The sequence below is a fragment of the Herpailurus yagouaroundi genome, unplaced genomic scaffold, assembly GCF_014898765.1.
Source record: "Herpailurus yagouaroundi ecotype Mexico unplaced genomic scaffold, PumYag 188, whole genome shotgun sequence".
NCBI classification, from domain to species: Eukaryota; Metazoa; Chordata; class Mammalia; order Carnivora; family Felidae; genus Herpailurus; species Herpailurus yagouaroundi.
The window spans coordinates 23,335,891-23,352,033 of NW_024412419.1; the positions used below are offsets into that span (position 1 = coordinate 23,335,891).

At 51.9% G+C, this 16,143-nt stretch overlaps 1 protein-coding gene across 5 annotated transcripts in view; it reads left to right on the forward strand.

The window, feature by feature from the left end:
• The window catches only part of PLB1 (phospholipase B1), a 144,180-nt gene that overhangs the window by 113,461 nt on the left and 14,576 nt on the right, over positions 1-16,143 (forward strand). For all 5 annotated transcript variants that reach the window (XM_040496388.1, XM_040496389.1, XM_040496391.1 and 2 more), the window contains 7 exons: positions 295-366; positions 6,172-6,237; positions 9,423-9,483; positions 10,246-10,304; positions 12,236-12,303; positions 12,536-12,579; positions 12,717-12,816. In XM_040496388.1, the coding sequence (XP_040352322.1) occupies positions 295-366; positions 6,172-6,237; positions 9,423-9,483; positions 10,246-10,304; positions 12,236-12,303; positions 12,536-12,579; positions 12,717-12,816 (470 nt within the window). The remainder of the gene's footprint in view (positions 1-294; positions 367-6,171; positions 6,238-9,422; positions 9,484-10,245; positions 10,305-12,235; positions 12,304-12,535; positions 12,580-12,716; positions 12,817-16,143) is intronic.

Consider the following 16,143-nt stretch of genomic DNA (forward strand, 5'->3'; position numbering starts at 1 on the left):
GACCCCTCACATTCATTCAATATGTTCTACGTGCCAGCAGCTAGGCGAGGCGATGTAAACCATGTTATCTCAGCCTCTCGCCAGGCCTGCCAGCCAACTCTCAGGAGTTTCTGAGGAAGCCGAGTCCTGGAGACGCGGAGACACTTGCCCAGTGTCCCCCAGCAGAGCCAGGAGAGGAGGCCAAACCCCCTGACCTCAAGCTGTGAGCTGTCCCCGCTGCCAGGTGCTGCCAGGGAATGTTCGCTTCAGCGGCAGCAAATTAGTGCATCTGATCTCTCTTTTCTTCCCCAATAGCTTGAGCCACTAGGAAGGAAAACAGATACCCTGGACCTGATGGCAAATATATCCCTCTCCTGCCCTCCTCAGGTAATCGGGGAGGACCTGCCTTGCCCCTCTCCAGACACCAGAGCTCAGACCTTGCCCTCCCCTGGTCCTGGCCCAGATGGACTTTAGAAGGTGAACAGGAGGACTTTAGAAGGAAGGAAGTGGCTGGGAACTGAAAGCAGAGGAGAGAGCGCAGAAGCCCTTCTTTGACAAGATGAGAGAAGCAGGTGGTGGGGGTGGGAAGCCCAGGCCAAGCAGAGGCAGAGGATCCGGACGAGAGCTGTGGGTTCATGGGAAGGTGGGGGTGGGGGCAAGAACCCAGAAGTGTGGCAAGAAGGCTCATTTTAGCAACAGCGCTTGGGGCCTCTGGGAAAGTCTGACTGCGGGTCAGGAGCCTTCGTGAGAAGCCAGGCGGCTCTGAAGTTGTGGTTAGTGGTCTTAGAGCCAGGAGTGGGAGCTCCCAGCAGTGCCAGGGGTCAAATAGGAGAGCTGGCAAAGGGCACCAGGGAGCTGGTGGAGGAGGGGCCACTGGGGCAGGACTAGCTCAGGGCTCCTTTTAAGGAGGAAAATGTTAAGTGGTTGTTAAACTTGATTTCAGGCCTAGGGTGGGGGCAGGTTCCCACTGCCTTCAGCTCCCTTTCCTAGGCCCTGTCTTAACAGCTTTTTAACCAAATAAGGTGGAAGCCAGAGGGCCCTCAGGCGAGAGGTGGTTAAAGCGGAAGGGCCTGACCCAGCCTGACCCTTTCCCTGCTGGGTCTGGCGGCCTCACCCTCTCCTGCCCTGAGGGCTGAGCAGGAAATTGACAGGCAGCTCCCCCATGTGTCTACCAGGGCTCCAGGGAGCGTGGGCACCCTAGCTCACACCCGTGCTCCCTACCTGCTGCCTCCCCCAGCCCAGCCTCGTGCACCATCAGGAGGGCAAGGGTGGTGGGAAGGAGGCATAGAGAATGAAGGCAGTGAGGGCAAAGGGCTGGGTTGCTGGCCCTAGTGCTTGGAGCAAAGGAACAGGCAAACGATGTAACACGGATGCCTCCTGCCCAGTCCTCAGATCTGCTGAAGGGCTGGGGTGAGGTCCCAGAGGGAGCCCTACTGTGTCAGGTGTAGACTGTTTAATTGCTAGGTCCTGAGCCCGTCCAGGAGTTTCCAGGGGAGGGGTCAGGCAACCTACATAATGGGGGCATTTGGGGACTCAGAGCAGTGGCTGTGAACCATACCAGAGGTATTTCAGTGTTTTGACAACCCGGATGGCCATCCTGAACATCAGCCATGGAAAATCCTCTCCGATCTGTCAATTGCCTTTCCGTTAAATCGTAAATGTAATAACTCCTTCCAGGGACCGGTCATTCACTCTTCCTCCCCACAAACATTTATTAAGTACCAGGTCGGAGCCCAGGTGCCGGGTCAGGGAGAGCTCTGTCACCATGGGCCTCAAGGGGACCTGTGCCACTCTCTGCCCCAAACCAGGCAAAGAGCCACAAAAGGGTGCCGCTTCAACCGGCACGTCGGGCCACAGTGGGCTCTGCCCCAGCTTCTGGACTGAACCTGACTGAGCCATTGGTAAGCAGAGGAGAGCAAAGCCAGCCTCTGAGAACTGCAGAAGCCCAGCCTGGGAGAAGCGGTTGCCAGGCAACCCCAGAGCCCGTTCCGAAAGGATCCATCTGTTGGCCAGCCCCGCTTCCCCACACCAGGCAACGCAGCACCCTGCGTCCCCCTGGCCCATCTGCTCCCTCCCGTGTGCCTCCGAGCTATATAAAAGTCCACCAACATCTCAGTGCGAGCCGACAGGGGCCAGGCAGCACATATTTTAGACCTAGCTGTGTCTAAACATAGAGGCAACAGGCAGGACCCAGCGGGGAGAAGGGGGCCGGGATGGATGGGAGCACTGGAGAGCTTTCTCAGCCTCCTCCCTGCTCCTCCCCCTGCCCTAGGCAACTGCGAGGTATTCTGCCAGGCGGGTCGGGCACTTAACAGCACTCCATGGATTTCTGTCGGACTTTCAGGTTGGACACATGATCTTCCAGCCAGCTTTTGATTAGCCGCTCTGTGGACTGCGACCGCTGTCCCCTTTCTGTTCTCATTGCCTCTCTGCCCACGCCTCCCCTAACCCAGGGCAGCCGGCTGTGGCTCCTCTCCAGGCTTTGAAGAAACCAGCTGGAAAACCAACATGGGTCTCTCTCTGCTCCCATTCCTCTTGTCCTCTCTCCGCCTTTGTCCGTGTTAACCGCCTTCTCCATGAAGTTCATCTCTGCCTGCATTCCTGGAGGCAAAGCCGCCATGGTTGGGCTGTTTCTCTAGTCACTGTCTCTTCTTGTTTCCCAAATGGGGACATTCTCCCACTTTCCTGTCCCACCTCGATTCCCTTTTTCTGTCTCCACGTCCCCTCGCTCAGATTTATCGGTTTCCACGGTTTTCTGTTAAATTTCTCTGCCCAGACTTCCCCAGCCCGTGTCTTCATTTCTCCTCTCTTAAACTCCAGTTCTGTTCTTCTAACCTGGGAGAGATGTTTCCTGCTGGGGTGCCCTGGGTGGCGGAAGGTTGCCCAGAAGGCAGCTTAAACGTATTGCCGGGGTATCAACAAAGCGGGGAACCAGAGAGAGACACCGAGAAGGGTGAGGACAGAGAAAGAGGGAAACTAAAATAACGTTAAGTGCTATTTCACCAATCTTTCATCTTGAGAAAAAGGAGAGGTCTGCTGGGTTCTCTTATATTTACTTTACTGCCTAGCAGGGTTTCTCTTTTGAATTACATATGGGGGACACTATTATATTTTGAATGCTTTGGACTTCTAAATCCTGCCCCACCTCACCATCACCCCAAACTCAACAAACATCCATCCAAAAAATTATTTCTGAGTAAGAAATGTCAAAATAGGCACTAAATATTTGTCTCCCCAAACCGTCTGATCCTTAGGACTTCCCTATTTCTGTATTGTTGTGGTTTTCACAGGTCTGTGGGTGTGGGACGTCGGGTGCCCTATCTGATAGGAGCCTTCCTAGTGCCCCCCCCCACCTGTCCTCTTTTCCTTTCCTCCTGCCACCACCTCCATTCACATCCTCATCACTTTGTGTGCTAAACATCCTGTGGCCCTTCCCACCATAAAACAACAGAGAATTCTATAACCTTAGGATCTCAGCAGGGAGGGCCTTGGCGTCCTGTGGGTGGGATGTGTCCTGTAATAACTGAGCTATTCCTCCCAAGGCATCTCTACGGCGTCTACTTAAACTTCCATGCTCTCAAGGCCGCACCTTTCAACTGGCTGCCCAGTTGTGAAATCAGATTAGTCGGTCATGAACCAGCACGTTTGGAATGGGATGGGACAGGGTAGAGAGGCCAAGGGCATTCCATATAGTACTGTTATGTCCTCCTTCCCGTCACTAGCACCAACCCCCACCCCCCGCACCCTCCCTCGTCTTCTCCTTATCTCAGACAAGCCTTCCAAACCCTGCCTCATGTGGTAGGTATGCCCCCTGGAATGTAGGCCCCCTTTGGGTAGGTGCCTAGGCTTGACTGTACCCTCCTCGTTTGGTCTGAGCAGCACAGGACAGAAGAAAACCTCCACTCCTTCCCTGCAGAACCTCACACCTAGTAACACAGCCAAGACGAACATGACCTTCCCTGTAGCCACTGACTCACGGTGCTGATTCATGACAGGTGGCCGTGCTGGCACTGGCCACCCCAGGCAGGCCACACCATCTCTGCACGGCCCTGCCTAGGAGAGCACACGCCCTGGTGCTGGCATCCCATCAGCTTCACTTTCTACCTACTGGCGTTACAGATCTAGCTCCAGAGAGCCAGTCAGACTCGCTGCAATCAGTCCCTTTTCCACCTTATCAGCTCCACGCTAGGCCCTTCCACCGCTGTGACTCACGCATGCACTATGTGGTCAATGGTCAATAAACAAGGCTACCTCTCTGCCACTGCCCTGGACCTGTTCTCATTGTTCCTGCTCTGGCCTCACTCGCCACAGCATTCCAGTGTCTCCTTGACCTCTGACCCCTTTGACTCAGTCTCCCCTTTCTGGCCTCTCCCCCAACCCTTGGGTCATGTGACCAAACCGACTCTCCAGTTGGCCTTTCAGGACTCCCAGAAGGGCAGGGTGAGTCTTTGCCCCCTGGTTGTTCCTGTGCTGGCCACTCTGGGGCTAGCTCCAGCCCCAGACCCTGTACCCAGTCAGGTCTCCCTTGACGTGGTGGGGAGAACCATTGGTGACCCTCCACGCACCGAGTCTCCTACTTGAGGTCCATGTGTCCCCAGATCCTGTAGCCAACTCTTCAGCAATTACTGCACTTACTGGACACACTGGTCTCTGAGGCTTTACTTCCTCACAGCGTCATCTCATGCTTTCTGCCTGACCGGGTTGTGAGCCTCTTTGTACCCTCCCCTCATCGTAACACCTAGAACAGGGCTCTGAACACATGGGCCGCTTACACACACGTAGGTCAGTTATTTGTAGAATGCTCCCACATTGCCCTCCCGGGATGGGGAATGCTCAGCGGCTGCCAACAATATCAGCTGAGACCAGCCCAGTTAGCCATGGTGACGTGCCATCGTGAGCCCTCCGCGGCCTTGCACGCTTCCTGCCCTTGGCTCTCAGTACTCATCAGGCCCATGTTTCAGCTAGGAAGGCTGAGCCTCAGGAGGAGGGAGAGACACATGGGGGTTCCGGGATCACTGGCCTGTCCGGTCAGACCCCACTCTGCACTCACTACCTGCTCTCTACCTGGACCAGGTCCCTCCCCTGTACTGGACCTCGGTTGCTCCTCATCTGTAAAGTGGGGGCTTTCGGGGGGGGGGGTGGCAAACTCAGAGGCCAGGCCAGGCAGGAACACAATTGGGTGGATGGGACTAGGTATCGGACAGGAGGCAGTGGGAGGGCCGGAACTGAAGACCCATGCACCTTTTCTTAAAGCATTCAGACTCTTCCTCTCTCCTCCCCACCCCCCTTCTTTTTTCACACCAGTCAGGCCAAAATAAAGGAGAACAAAACAAAATGTCTTCTGGCTCAGTTTAGCCCACGGGCAGTCAGTTTTCAACCCCTGGAACTGATCCCCAGTGACCCCCCTCCTCCAACATTCTTGTTCTTCTTTCTTATTCCCATTTTAACCTAAATGTTTAGACCATTCCACAGAGCACATCTGGTGAAAGTGTCGGTGGCCCTAGGCCACTTGCTCACTCCTGGTCTCAGGCTTGTTAACTTGTTCTCGCTTCTTATCATTTTTACATTTTCTCATTACTTTGTGTTTCCCCTGTTTCTCCTTTGCCTACTTCCTTCTTCCTGCTTCAATTAACCCTCACCTGCGACTGAATACACTTGGATCTTGACCGGGCTTGGGAGAAAACCAATTGTGAAATAGGTTAGGACATGAAGAGGCTGCCTCACGATAAAAATAAGACCACAGTACATGAAGCCAACCTGAAGGGAGTAAGACACAAAGTTCAAAGGAGGCAAGGGAAAAAAAAAAGATGAAAATATACTGATAGTCAATACTTTCTGGAAAAGAAAAAAATGCTATAATGCGGATCTCTTGTCGGAGAAGGTACAAAGGAAATAAAAGCGATCATTCTGAGGATTAGGTAGATAGACGTTCTGTTGCTACAGTGAAAACCAAACCCTAGAACCCTGAGAAGAACATGCACAGAACCCTTTTGAGGTCTCTGCACCTCCTGCCAAAGCTGTTACATAAAACCCTTCAGAGGATGAATTAAATTAAGTTTAGGCGGTTCTTACTATTGAAATGCAGACGAGTCGTGTTAAATAAATCCAGAGGACGGCATTGTTAGTCCTCTTTCCTAAGTAATCTTCCAGGCTGTCAGATAAGCTCTCCCTGTGGTTTCTGTTCTCTTTTAGAATGAGCCCTTCCTGAGAACTCCCCGGAACAGCAACTACACCTACCCCACCAAGCCGGCCATTGAGGTAAGCCCCGACGCACGTCGCCTCTCTCAGGGACAAAGCATTTCTACCTGCCAGTGACTCGGGGTGTGGTACGCTTTCCAGAGTCTGAGCTTAAGCAGAAATGCACCCATCTTACATACTGGAAATTGGAATGTGGAAAAAAAAAAAAAAAAAAGGTTCCTGAACCATGAAATTCCCGGTTTGTCCTAACATGTTCTCAAGTGCTTACTGACATCAGCAACCAACTAGCCGAAGTACCAGTGGATCGGCTTTCGTGAACCTTTGCACAGACCTCATTTCTGATTAGGCTGCTCAGCCTTTCAAGCAGGGGTGAGGGGGAGGTGGTGGGTTTGATGAGCCATAGACTTCCGGCAAGGTGGAAGCTGAGTGGGAAGAGCCTCAGTTCCAGGGGCCGGGCCCAACAGGAAGCTGACACATATCCAGGTGGGTCCCCAGGGCTTGTCTGATTCAAGTCAATTGTTCTAGCTCTGAGGAACCCCGAAGGTTCAAGGCCCGTGGCTTTAGGGACTGCTTACTCCTGAGATGGCCTGAAGATGCTTTGCCACGCAGGCCTGGTCCAGACAAGATCCGTCAGCCACCAGGACGGGGGCTCAGCCACCGGTTTCAGCTAAGCACCTATGGCACATGTCCAGTCTTGTGCTGGGGGCTGGAGGGAACTCAGAGAAGTATCAGACATAGTCCTCTCCTTGAGGAGTTCGAGGTCATTCCATAATGAGCACTTACGACGTGCCTAGCACTGCTCCAGAGAGACAGAGCAGACCAGACAGATGGGTTCCACCCCTCAGGGAGCTTACAGTCTACTGGAAGAGGCATCCGATACCTAGCTCTACGCGATCGTTTCAGCTCTGAGGGCGGCTCCGTGGGAGGTGATTTGAGAAAGTGTGAAGGGGCAAGAGAGGGGTGGCAAGTTCTGATGAGCCTCACAGACCAGGCCTCTCTGAGGAGGGGAGCTAGGAGCTGGGATGCGCGTGATGAGAAGTCCCTGGCCATCTGGAAAGCCAAAGCCGGGGTCCCAGGCAGGGCTAAGAGTACAAGGGCTCAGAAGTGGGGCTGAGTTGGGGGATTGGAGGAAGAGACAGAAGGTCGGAGTGGCTGTGGGCGAGTGAACAAGGGGGAGGGCGGTGGGGTGGTGAGCTCAGAAGGGTTGTCAGGGCCCAGGTCACAGTGAATCTGAATTCCCGAGGAAGAAGATGAGGCTTCAAGTGGAGAGACGTGGGAAGGCCCTGGACCTTCTGGGAGAGGGGAACACAGTCTGGTTCACTGTGTGGAAAGATCTCCCTGACTAGAGTGGGAAATGGGTCGAAAGCAGCAGGAGTGAGTGAAGACCTTTCATAAGCCAGCGGGAGCGCTGAGGCTAACTTGTATGAAATTCTTCAAGGACTGTTAGATGCTGAGCTCTGGGGAATGAGCCACGTCAGTCTCACGGCTGTCCAGCTTCTCTGGATTCTCTCAGGCTCCCATTAGCCCAACGGAGGCTTATCCCAGGCAAACCATGGCCCCAAATCCACTATAACCGAAATGTCAGCTGCATCCTGTCAACGAGGCATTGATTTACTTATCAGATTCCTGACTGGAGCAGGCACTATGCTAAGTGCTGGGTAGATGAGGTGAGCAGAGAGCTCTCTGCCTGCCCTCTTGGATCTTACAGCCTCATGAACCTTTACTTCTGCTGCTAAAAGTTAAACCCCAGGCCTAGAAGGTGTTACTTTTTTCAATACCTTGCCATTTAAAGTAGCCACAGACAAAAATAAAAAATTAAAAAATTAAAAAAAATAAAAATAAAGTAGCCACAGACAGGTACCGTCAACATGACCGAGGAACTTGTTAGACATGCCGAATCCCGAGCACCACCCCAGTCCTACTGACTCGGAATCCGTGTCCGACAAGACCCCCAGGGGATTCGGGTGCCCTGGTGCAGGGTACAGCACGGGGTTCTTCCCTTGTGACAGACGAGCGTGCTCAAAGTCCAACCTGCATTGGTTACGGCTGCAGGGAGCATGCTTGTCTCTGGCTCACCAGCTAGCTGAGACATTTCTAAAGGGTTCCCGACTAGAGAACTTCTTTGAAGCTGCTTTTTCCCAGATGTTTGTCCTCTGCACACAAGCATGTTCTTGATTTCAATAGAATTTCCACATCAGTGTGATGAATTTATCCCAAGAGCAACCTCTTGGGATAAACTCACTTCTATCAGATTTAAGCAAATAATATTTTAAAGAGGTTGCATCTTTGCTCCCTCGGGAGAGGAGACTTTTCAACAAGGCTGGTCTTTACCATCTGCTGACTAAACAGAAGAGGTGAGCGACAGAAGCCTCTGGCAGTCACACCCCCAGAGAATCAGTCACCCAGTCGTCACCTGTTTGCAAAGCCCTACCATGCGTTCAGCACTGGGCTTGTCCTTCAGACCCTCCTGGGGACGTGCAAGTGTTGGGGACTCTGGGGAAGAGACTTTCTCCTTCAACGTACTGACACTGGTCATTTCTGTGTCCTGTGCTTCCCACCCCGTCCCCTCCTCCAGCACCTAGAAAATGTGCTCTGTATTCTAGAGACAAGGGAATCTGACTAAAGGCATCCAGGTTACAGGCATTAATTTATACACACACAGGAAATTGGTTGGCAGAGCAACTAGCATAATGAGACCTGGGGTCTAGCCAACTAGCTTGGTTGGCTATTAAGTTAAATATGCGGAAAGCAGGAATGTTACAATGGTAAAAATATCATGGTATTTTCCTAAAAATATTCTAATATTGTTGTGGCCCCAGCATTGTAATCAGTGTCCAGTGGCTGAATGTTAAACGGCAACACCAAAACCTATGTGTAATCTTCCATTAGGGCATCCGAATCTATGTTCCTTTGGGAGACCACCTATAGCACTTTGACTGTTCTCTCCCCCCTTTGTTGTGACTTCTGGCTCCACGAAGACTGTGGATGAGTTGAGCTGGGAAGCACTGAGTATGCGTATGTGTGCCTGCGCATTATGTGTTTTGGGCAAACTGGTAGATACCCAGTTTCTCCTGATTTTCCTCTCAGACCATCTACAGTGAATGGTTCCTGCCTACACGTGATTCCCTACACGGACACAGTTCTAGCCTCCATCAAAAATTCCTTAGCCAATTCTCCCTGGACCAAAGCTAACCCTCCTGCACAATGAGTTGTGGGTGTTGTTGTCTTTCCTCCTGTTGCTTTAGAATTGGGGCAGTGACTTCCTGTGTACAGAGTGGAATCCTTCCAACAGCGTCCCCACCTCAGGTGAGTGGAAATATCATCATTATCCCCTTCAGTTAAGGACTTTGCTAAGTGTCAGGTTGGGGGGACACCCTACAAATACACCTTGGAGCCTTGAGCAGACATTGCTGGTTCCCATGCAGTACGGATCTTGATCCTGGGCAGTCCATGAAAAGCTAGCCTGCAACCACTGCTGGGCTCCCAGGCCTCTCCATAGATCACACTTTTTTGAGAGAGAGAGAGAGAAGGAGAGAGAGGGAAAGAGAGACAGCAAGCACAGGGGAGGGGCAGAGGGAGAGGGAGAGAGATGCCCAGCATGGAGCCCGACGTGGGGCTTGCTCACAAACCGTGAGACCATTACCTAAGCTGAAATCAAGAGTCAGGTGCTCAGCTGACCGACCCACCCAGGCATCTGCACAGATCATACTTCTCATCCCTGTTTAGTCCCAGTGGCAGCCCCTCGGGCCTCCCTGCCCAGTAGGGAAGGTATAGTCAGGGATCGGGGCCCTATCTGCCTATGCTCAAGACTCCTGCAACCAGCACATTCCTGGACTACCCCAGTGTGAATGGGGTTCCTCTCAGGATGGACGATAGCCATCAAGCCCGTTACCCTCAGTGCCCTGGTTGCTCCAAATGGATGGAAGAGGCAAATTTGTTAAGTCTTAAGCTAGAAATAAATCTAACAGGGGCCCGAGGGACTGTAGCAGAACCTCCAACTCCTAGTTAAGCTTCTACTTTACACAGAAGAGTCTCCCTGATCATGTGTCTTTTTCCTGTCTCCCCTAGTCCATGAGCTCCGGCCAGGAGACATCAAAGTGGTGGCCGCGATGGGCGATTCATTGACTGTGAGTGCTGAGCCAGGAGGGGCATGGGCACCCCCTAACCCAGCCAGACCCTGTGTAGAATGCACACTTCTTCCACACTGGCTTTGCATTTAGCACTTAGCTGACAGTACTGAGAACCTACCTGTGTCAGGCACTGAAACCCAGCCAGGCAGCCACAAGACCTCCAGGCAACCTAGAATGCTCTGCCCTCCGCCCTTCCACAATCCTGCTCAAACACAACCTCTTCCGTGAGGGCGGCCCTCCGTCCCCACTTTCCTACTGTTCCCAAGCATTTTATCTGTGTATTATGGCGTAGTTATCTGAATCTGCCTGCCTTTATCAGGGAACTCATCTCCAATCACCCAGACTCACAGAGCGGTGTGTGCAAGGCAGGGGGTGGGGGGGTGGGGGGGTTGTTACCTACACACTACTTAGCACCCCCTCACCCCATTTGCAGATGTGTTCTTTGGGGGCAGAGAGAGCCCAATTCCTACATATAGTGTAGTTTCTCTGCACAAATTGTATTAGCTATTGCTGTATGCAGGATGCTCTGCTAACCATTCTGAGGGAAGTATGAGATGTGGTCATAATCCTTAAGAAACTTGTCAAGCTGGAAAACTAAGCAACTTACACAGAAGGAGATATATAATCATATAGGCGACACACGGGCCTTTTAAAATCAGGTACTCATTTCTGGAAAAAACAACTTCCCCATATGCGTGTGAATGTGGTAAATTTTGATATAAACATGGAGAAAGCTTTGGAAGGATAAACCCCAGGGTCTTAACCATTAATTAGCTCTGATGATGTGTATGTGGGTAGGGGTGGGGGAGAGATATAGAACAGGTGGCAGGAGGCAAGATTAATAAGGTGGGGGTAGATTGTTAATTTTTTTACATTTTTTAAATGTTTATTTTCGAGAGAGAGACACAGAGCATGAGCAGGGGAGGGGAAGAGAGAGAGGGAGCCACAGAATCTGAAGCAGGCTCCAGGCTCTGAGCTGTCAGCACAGAACCCAACGCAGGGCCCGAACCCAAGAACTGTGAGATGATGACCTGAGCCCAAGTTGGACGCTTAACCAACTGAGCCACCCAGGTGCCCCAGTAGATTATTAATTTAAAAAAAATCTTTGTATCATTTCACTAATTATAATGAACATGTATTACTTTTGTAAGTTTCAAAGAGGAATTTCTCTTTTTTTTTTTAAAGAGAAGACATTTAGAGAAAGCTTCATACAGGAGGCTGAAACTGAGAAGAGTCTTAGAGGAGGAATTAGAGATTTAAGGACTGGAAAGCGGGTAGTTCAGATTTCCCAGCAAGGATGCAGTGGGTGGTAACTAGGTAGGCTGGTCCAAGGACTTCATGCTTCAGATCAATTTGCTTCCACCTGAAGGTTTGTGTGGACTAGAAAGCAGGGGGTGAACAAGGGAAGGGAAGTAGAACCCAGATTGTGGTGAGCTCAAAACATTGGTAATGGGGTTTGGCTTTGACCAAGTGGTAAGAGAGACCCACTGAAAGGCAGAGTCAGGAGCGGGGAGGGGTGTGAAGAAAGAGGTGGGCTCAGAAGTACAGGTGGGCACTCCGGTGAGAAGGGAAGAGACACTGGAGACCGTGGGGTCAGGTGGGAGGCCAGAGTGTCGTCTACAACAGGAGGCAGGAGTCTCACTTAGGAATGTAGCACAGAGGACAGACAGAAAGGGATGGGAGCTGGAGAGGCTGGGAAGGAAGAATCTTGATAATTCCAGGACTTGGTTATGAGTTATGTGTAGAGGAGTAGGGAGTCAGGACAACCCAGAGATTACGTGGCCTGGAGAAAGCTGGTACGATCTTCAGAAAAGGTAAATCCAACTCCCCACTTCTACATGTGCCAGGGCCACAGGGACCCTTCCCAGTCCCCTCGGCCTACACCTGGGCCCAGCACAGTTCTGGAGCCTTCTCTCTGCCTTTCACAGACAGCATTGGGAGCCAGACCAAGCAACTCCAGCGACCTACCCATGTCCTGGAGAGGAGTCTCCTGGAGGTGAGGATGCTCTCCACTCATTTTCCAACAATGATTCCCCCCGCCCCTGTCACCCCTCCAGAGACAAGCCTGGGTTCCCACAGTCTGGCCCTGAGATGCAAGGAGGCTCCCTGATGCTCGTGTCAGTCCCGAGGGTAGTGGGAATCAAGTGTCAGGGGCAGACTCAGAAATATGACGACTGGTGGAGAAGCAGGTCAGGGTGACCCTCACACATGTGCTTTCTCTTCCCCAGCATTGGAGGGGACGGCATCTTGGACACCCACACCACACTGCCCAGTAAGTAGCAACACAGAGAAGCACCGTGACTACGCCCACGACAACCCCTTGCTGAGGCCTGGTCCTGCCCCACCCCTGGGCCCCGAGGCGGCACTCCGTCCCTCTCACCTGTGCTGTCTGCTTCACCCTCTTAAAAGACATTCTGAAGAAGTTCAACCCTCACATCCTTGGGTTCTCCACCGGTACCCTGGAGGAGACAGCAGGACTGAATGTGGCCGTGGAAGGAGCCAGAGCTAGGTGAGTAGCCGTGGAAACGGGAGGAGGAGGAGGGCAAGGCTGAGAGGTCCCAGGAGGATGGGAAGGAGGAGAGAAGGGTGTGTCTGGGAGCCTGGCCCCAGGCGGGCAATGAAGCTGCCGTGGGCAGGACGCCTCTGCATGCCTGACCCCTCAAGTGGATTCGCTCTTGCAATCCTCACATCCTTCAGGGTGGGGACTAGCGTGAGGACACTAAGGCTGACAAAGTCTCCTGAATGCCCCAAGGTTGTCAGAGGAGCCAGGAGAGGCCAGGCTCACCGGGCTGTCACCAGCTCACAGGACAGCAGGAGAGCTTAAGGGTGGCCTGGCCCTGTCCTGCTGACACCAGCTGACCTCCCTGCCTGGAGGAGTGAGGGGGGGGGGGGCTCCGCGCTAACGGGAAGGGTGCTGAGAACTAAGGGCACGGCCCCACGGGCGGCCCCCCTCCCTCTCTCCACCTGTACCGTGGAACCTGGAGTCTTTGGCTCTGTAAAAGCCATCTTTTGACCCTAGGGAGTTAGAGCTTAGGGCCCCGACACAGCACAGCGGCTGTTTGCTTTCACTCCGATTTCTGTTGTCGACAACAACCCAGATAATGAAAGCCGGAACGCCTGACAGAGTTCATTGCTTTTCTGCACAGAGTGTGCTGGGTATTTGCTTTGTAGAAGGATTGCTGCGCTCAGATCACCAGGGAAACGACACTGACCCGCTCTGTTTACACGGAGCGTTCCTCTCAGACGTGGTAAGGAGGGCCCCACGCTCGGCCGGAGTCTCCGAACCACAGGAAGCCATGTCAGTTCCTCAACGTCACGAGCAGGAAGAACTTATTTTGCTTCACGGGGCTTCACGGGGCCATGAAATCAGCATCGAATTACTGTTGTTGCTATGACTGCTGTCACCACTGTCCTCGTTCTATTATGATTGTGCAGCCCAGGCTCCATTCACCAGGGCCTGACTCCTCAGTCTGTTGACATTTGAGCCCCTCTCTCGCTTCACCTCTTACTGCCTTCTCCGTTTTCCTGCTGCTCGGAGCCTCCACCAGGAGTCAGTGGCAGGGGAAGTAGCCGAGACGGGTAGCTTCCCTGTGAGCCTCTCTGATGTCCAGTGATAAGGGACAGGAGAGTAAGCCACTGACCTGAGTAAGCAAGGTTGGAAAGTTGTCCTGGGACTCTCCTTGACCTGCATGGTCATTTGGCACGATGTTGGATTAGAATGAGCGCACCTCAAGAAACAGATAAAGACCACAGCAGAGCAACTAGCATAATGAGACCTGGGGTCAGACCATCTGTGTCCAGATCCCAGCTCCCAGATTGCTGGCTGCGAGACCTTGGACAAGTCACTTAGTGCTTCAGTCTTCATTTCCTCATCCATAAATTGGGATAACAACTGCTCTGCTGGGGTCTTTATCTCTTTTCTTGAGGTGCGCTCATTCTAATCCAACACCGTGCCAAATGACCATGCAGATAAAGGAGAGTCCTAGACCAACTTTCCAGCCTTGCTTACTGCAGTCAATGGCTTAGTCTCCTTTCCCTTATTACTTCTCAGCATTGTCCTAAGAATGAAATGAGATTAATAACCCATGGAAAGTATTGAGTAGAGTATAGGATATGTAGGCCCGCCAAAACGTTTGCCAATATTAGGATATTTACTTTCAAAGTTTTATTCAATGTCCAACTTCCCATTCCATCAACCAATAAGCAAGAAGTCATGGAAACCCGGGACGGGGCTCGAGCCCCAAGGTAGTTACTAAAAGATACAAAAAAATCAAAAGGCGACTTCTTTGTCTATACAAAGAGCTTGCTGTCTCCTTAAGGAGGCCAAACAAACAGGAAATCACTGTCGGAAAGATACCCACATGCAGGTGCAGACCCAGAGGGGACCCCGGGACTCATCGAGTCCAACTTCCTATTTAAAAGATGGAAAAATCAGACCCTAGCCTTGTTCAGTAATTTGGGCGAGCTCACACAGCAGATTAGTACCAAAGCTGGAGGAGAACCCAGGACTCATAATTCCCAGAGTGGGGGCTCTTCACGCCAGGACTGGAAAAGGAAAAGAAGTTGTGGATAAAGGCACTTGGAGAGAAGGCTCACGGGAGCTGAGGGAGTCTGCTCTGAGCCTGCAGGGTATAAAGAACATGGCTGGGAAAGAGGGAGGAAGTGTGCACTCCTAACTTCGCTCATGCTCAAGAGGGCAGCACGTTAAGATCTGAACAGGCTCTTGAGCCTGTTGAAAGGTTACAGACACTTCTGTGGTCCCCTTTAATCAAGACAGGCTTTCTTTCTAGCTTTCTGATGTATTGCATCAATAGCAACAACGTATGGGATAGCATCCTGGATGTGGAAGTGAGAAATAGGGGAGGGGTGGTTCTGGGTGTGCCTGGCCATGTGCCCAGTTCATCGTGGGCAGGCCAAGATTTAAAACGCCCATCTCGTACCAGTTACCGCTTTTAATGACTTCTTCCACAGGAGCCTCCACTGGCTGTGTCCCTTTGCCGACATAACTTTTCGTATGCTTCATTGTTTTTAAAAACCAGCTTTACTGAAGTACAACCGCCATGCAGTACCCTGCACATAAAGTATGCGATTTGATAAGCATGGCTGGCGTATGTGCATAGCTGTGAAGTCATCACTGCAATCCAGATTATAAACACCCATCACACCCCAAGGTTTCCTTGTGCCCTTTGTAATCCAGCTCTCCCTCCCGATCTCTACCGCACTCTCTGGGCCCCAGGTAGCCTCTGTCCTGCTTTCTGTCACTGTAGATCAGTTTTCATTTTCTGGAATGTTATATGAATGGAATCTGACACGAGGTACTCTTGTCTAACTTCCATCCGCCATCGTTTTGAGACGCATGCACGTCGTGCCTGTCTACAGTCCTCTCCTCCTTATTGCTGGGTACTGTTCCAACCACATGCTCAGCTCGTACCCAGAGTGTTCATTTTCCTTATTCGTGGCAGACATCGGGGGGGAGGAAGGGAGAAAGTAACCCACTCAGGATTTGTCTCCCTGCCCACCCCCCCACCCCCGCAATCCTTTTTGCACTGGGAGAGGGAAAAAGCAAGGGGATGGTGTGGAAGTCCAAAGTAACAACAGAGAAGAAAAAAGGATTAAAGGAATAGAAAGCAGGATTTAGAAGTGAAGGTTAAGGAGTCATGACGCTTGGAAAGGAGAAAGCAGAGGGATAATTTAAGGCTGTGACTTTTTTCAAATATACAAGAGGTTATTTTTAAAACAGGCAGCCAAGTAAGATCTGAACAGGCTCAGCTCGCTGTGAAAGAGCCCGGTGGAATGTAAGGGACCATCTCTATGGGAAAGGGATGATCAGATCCAG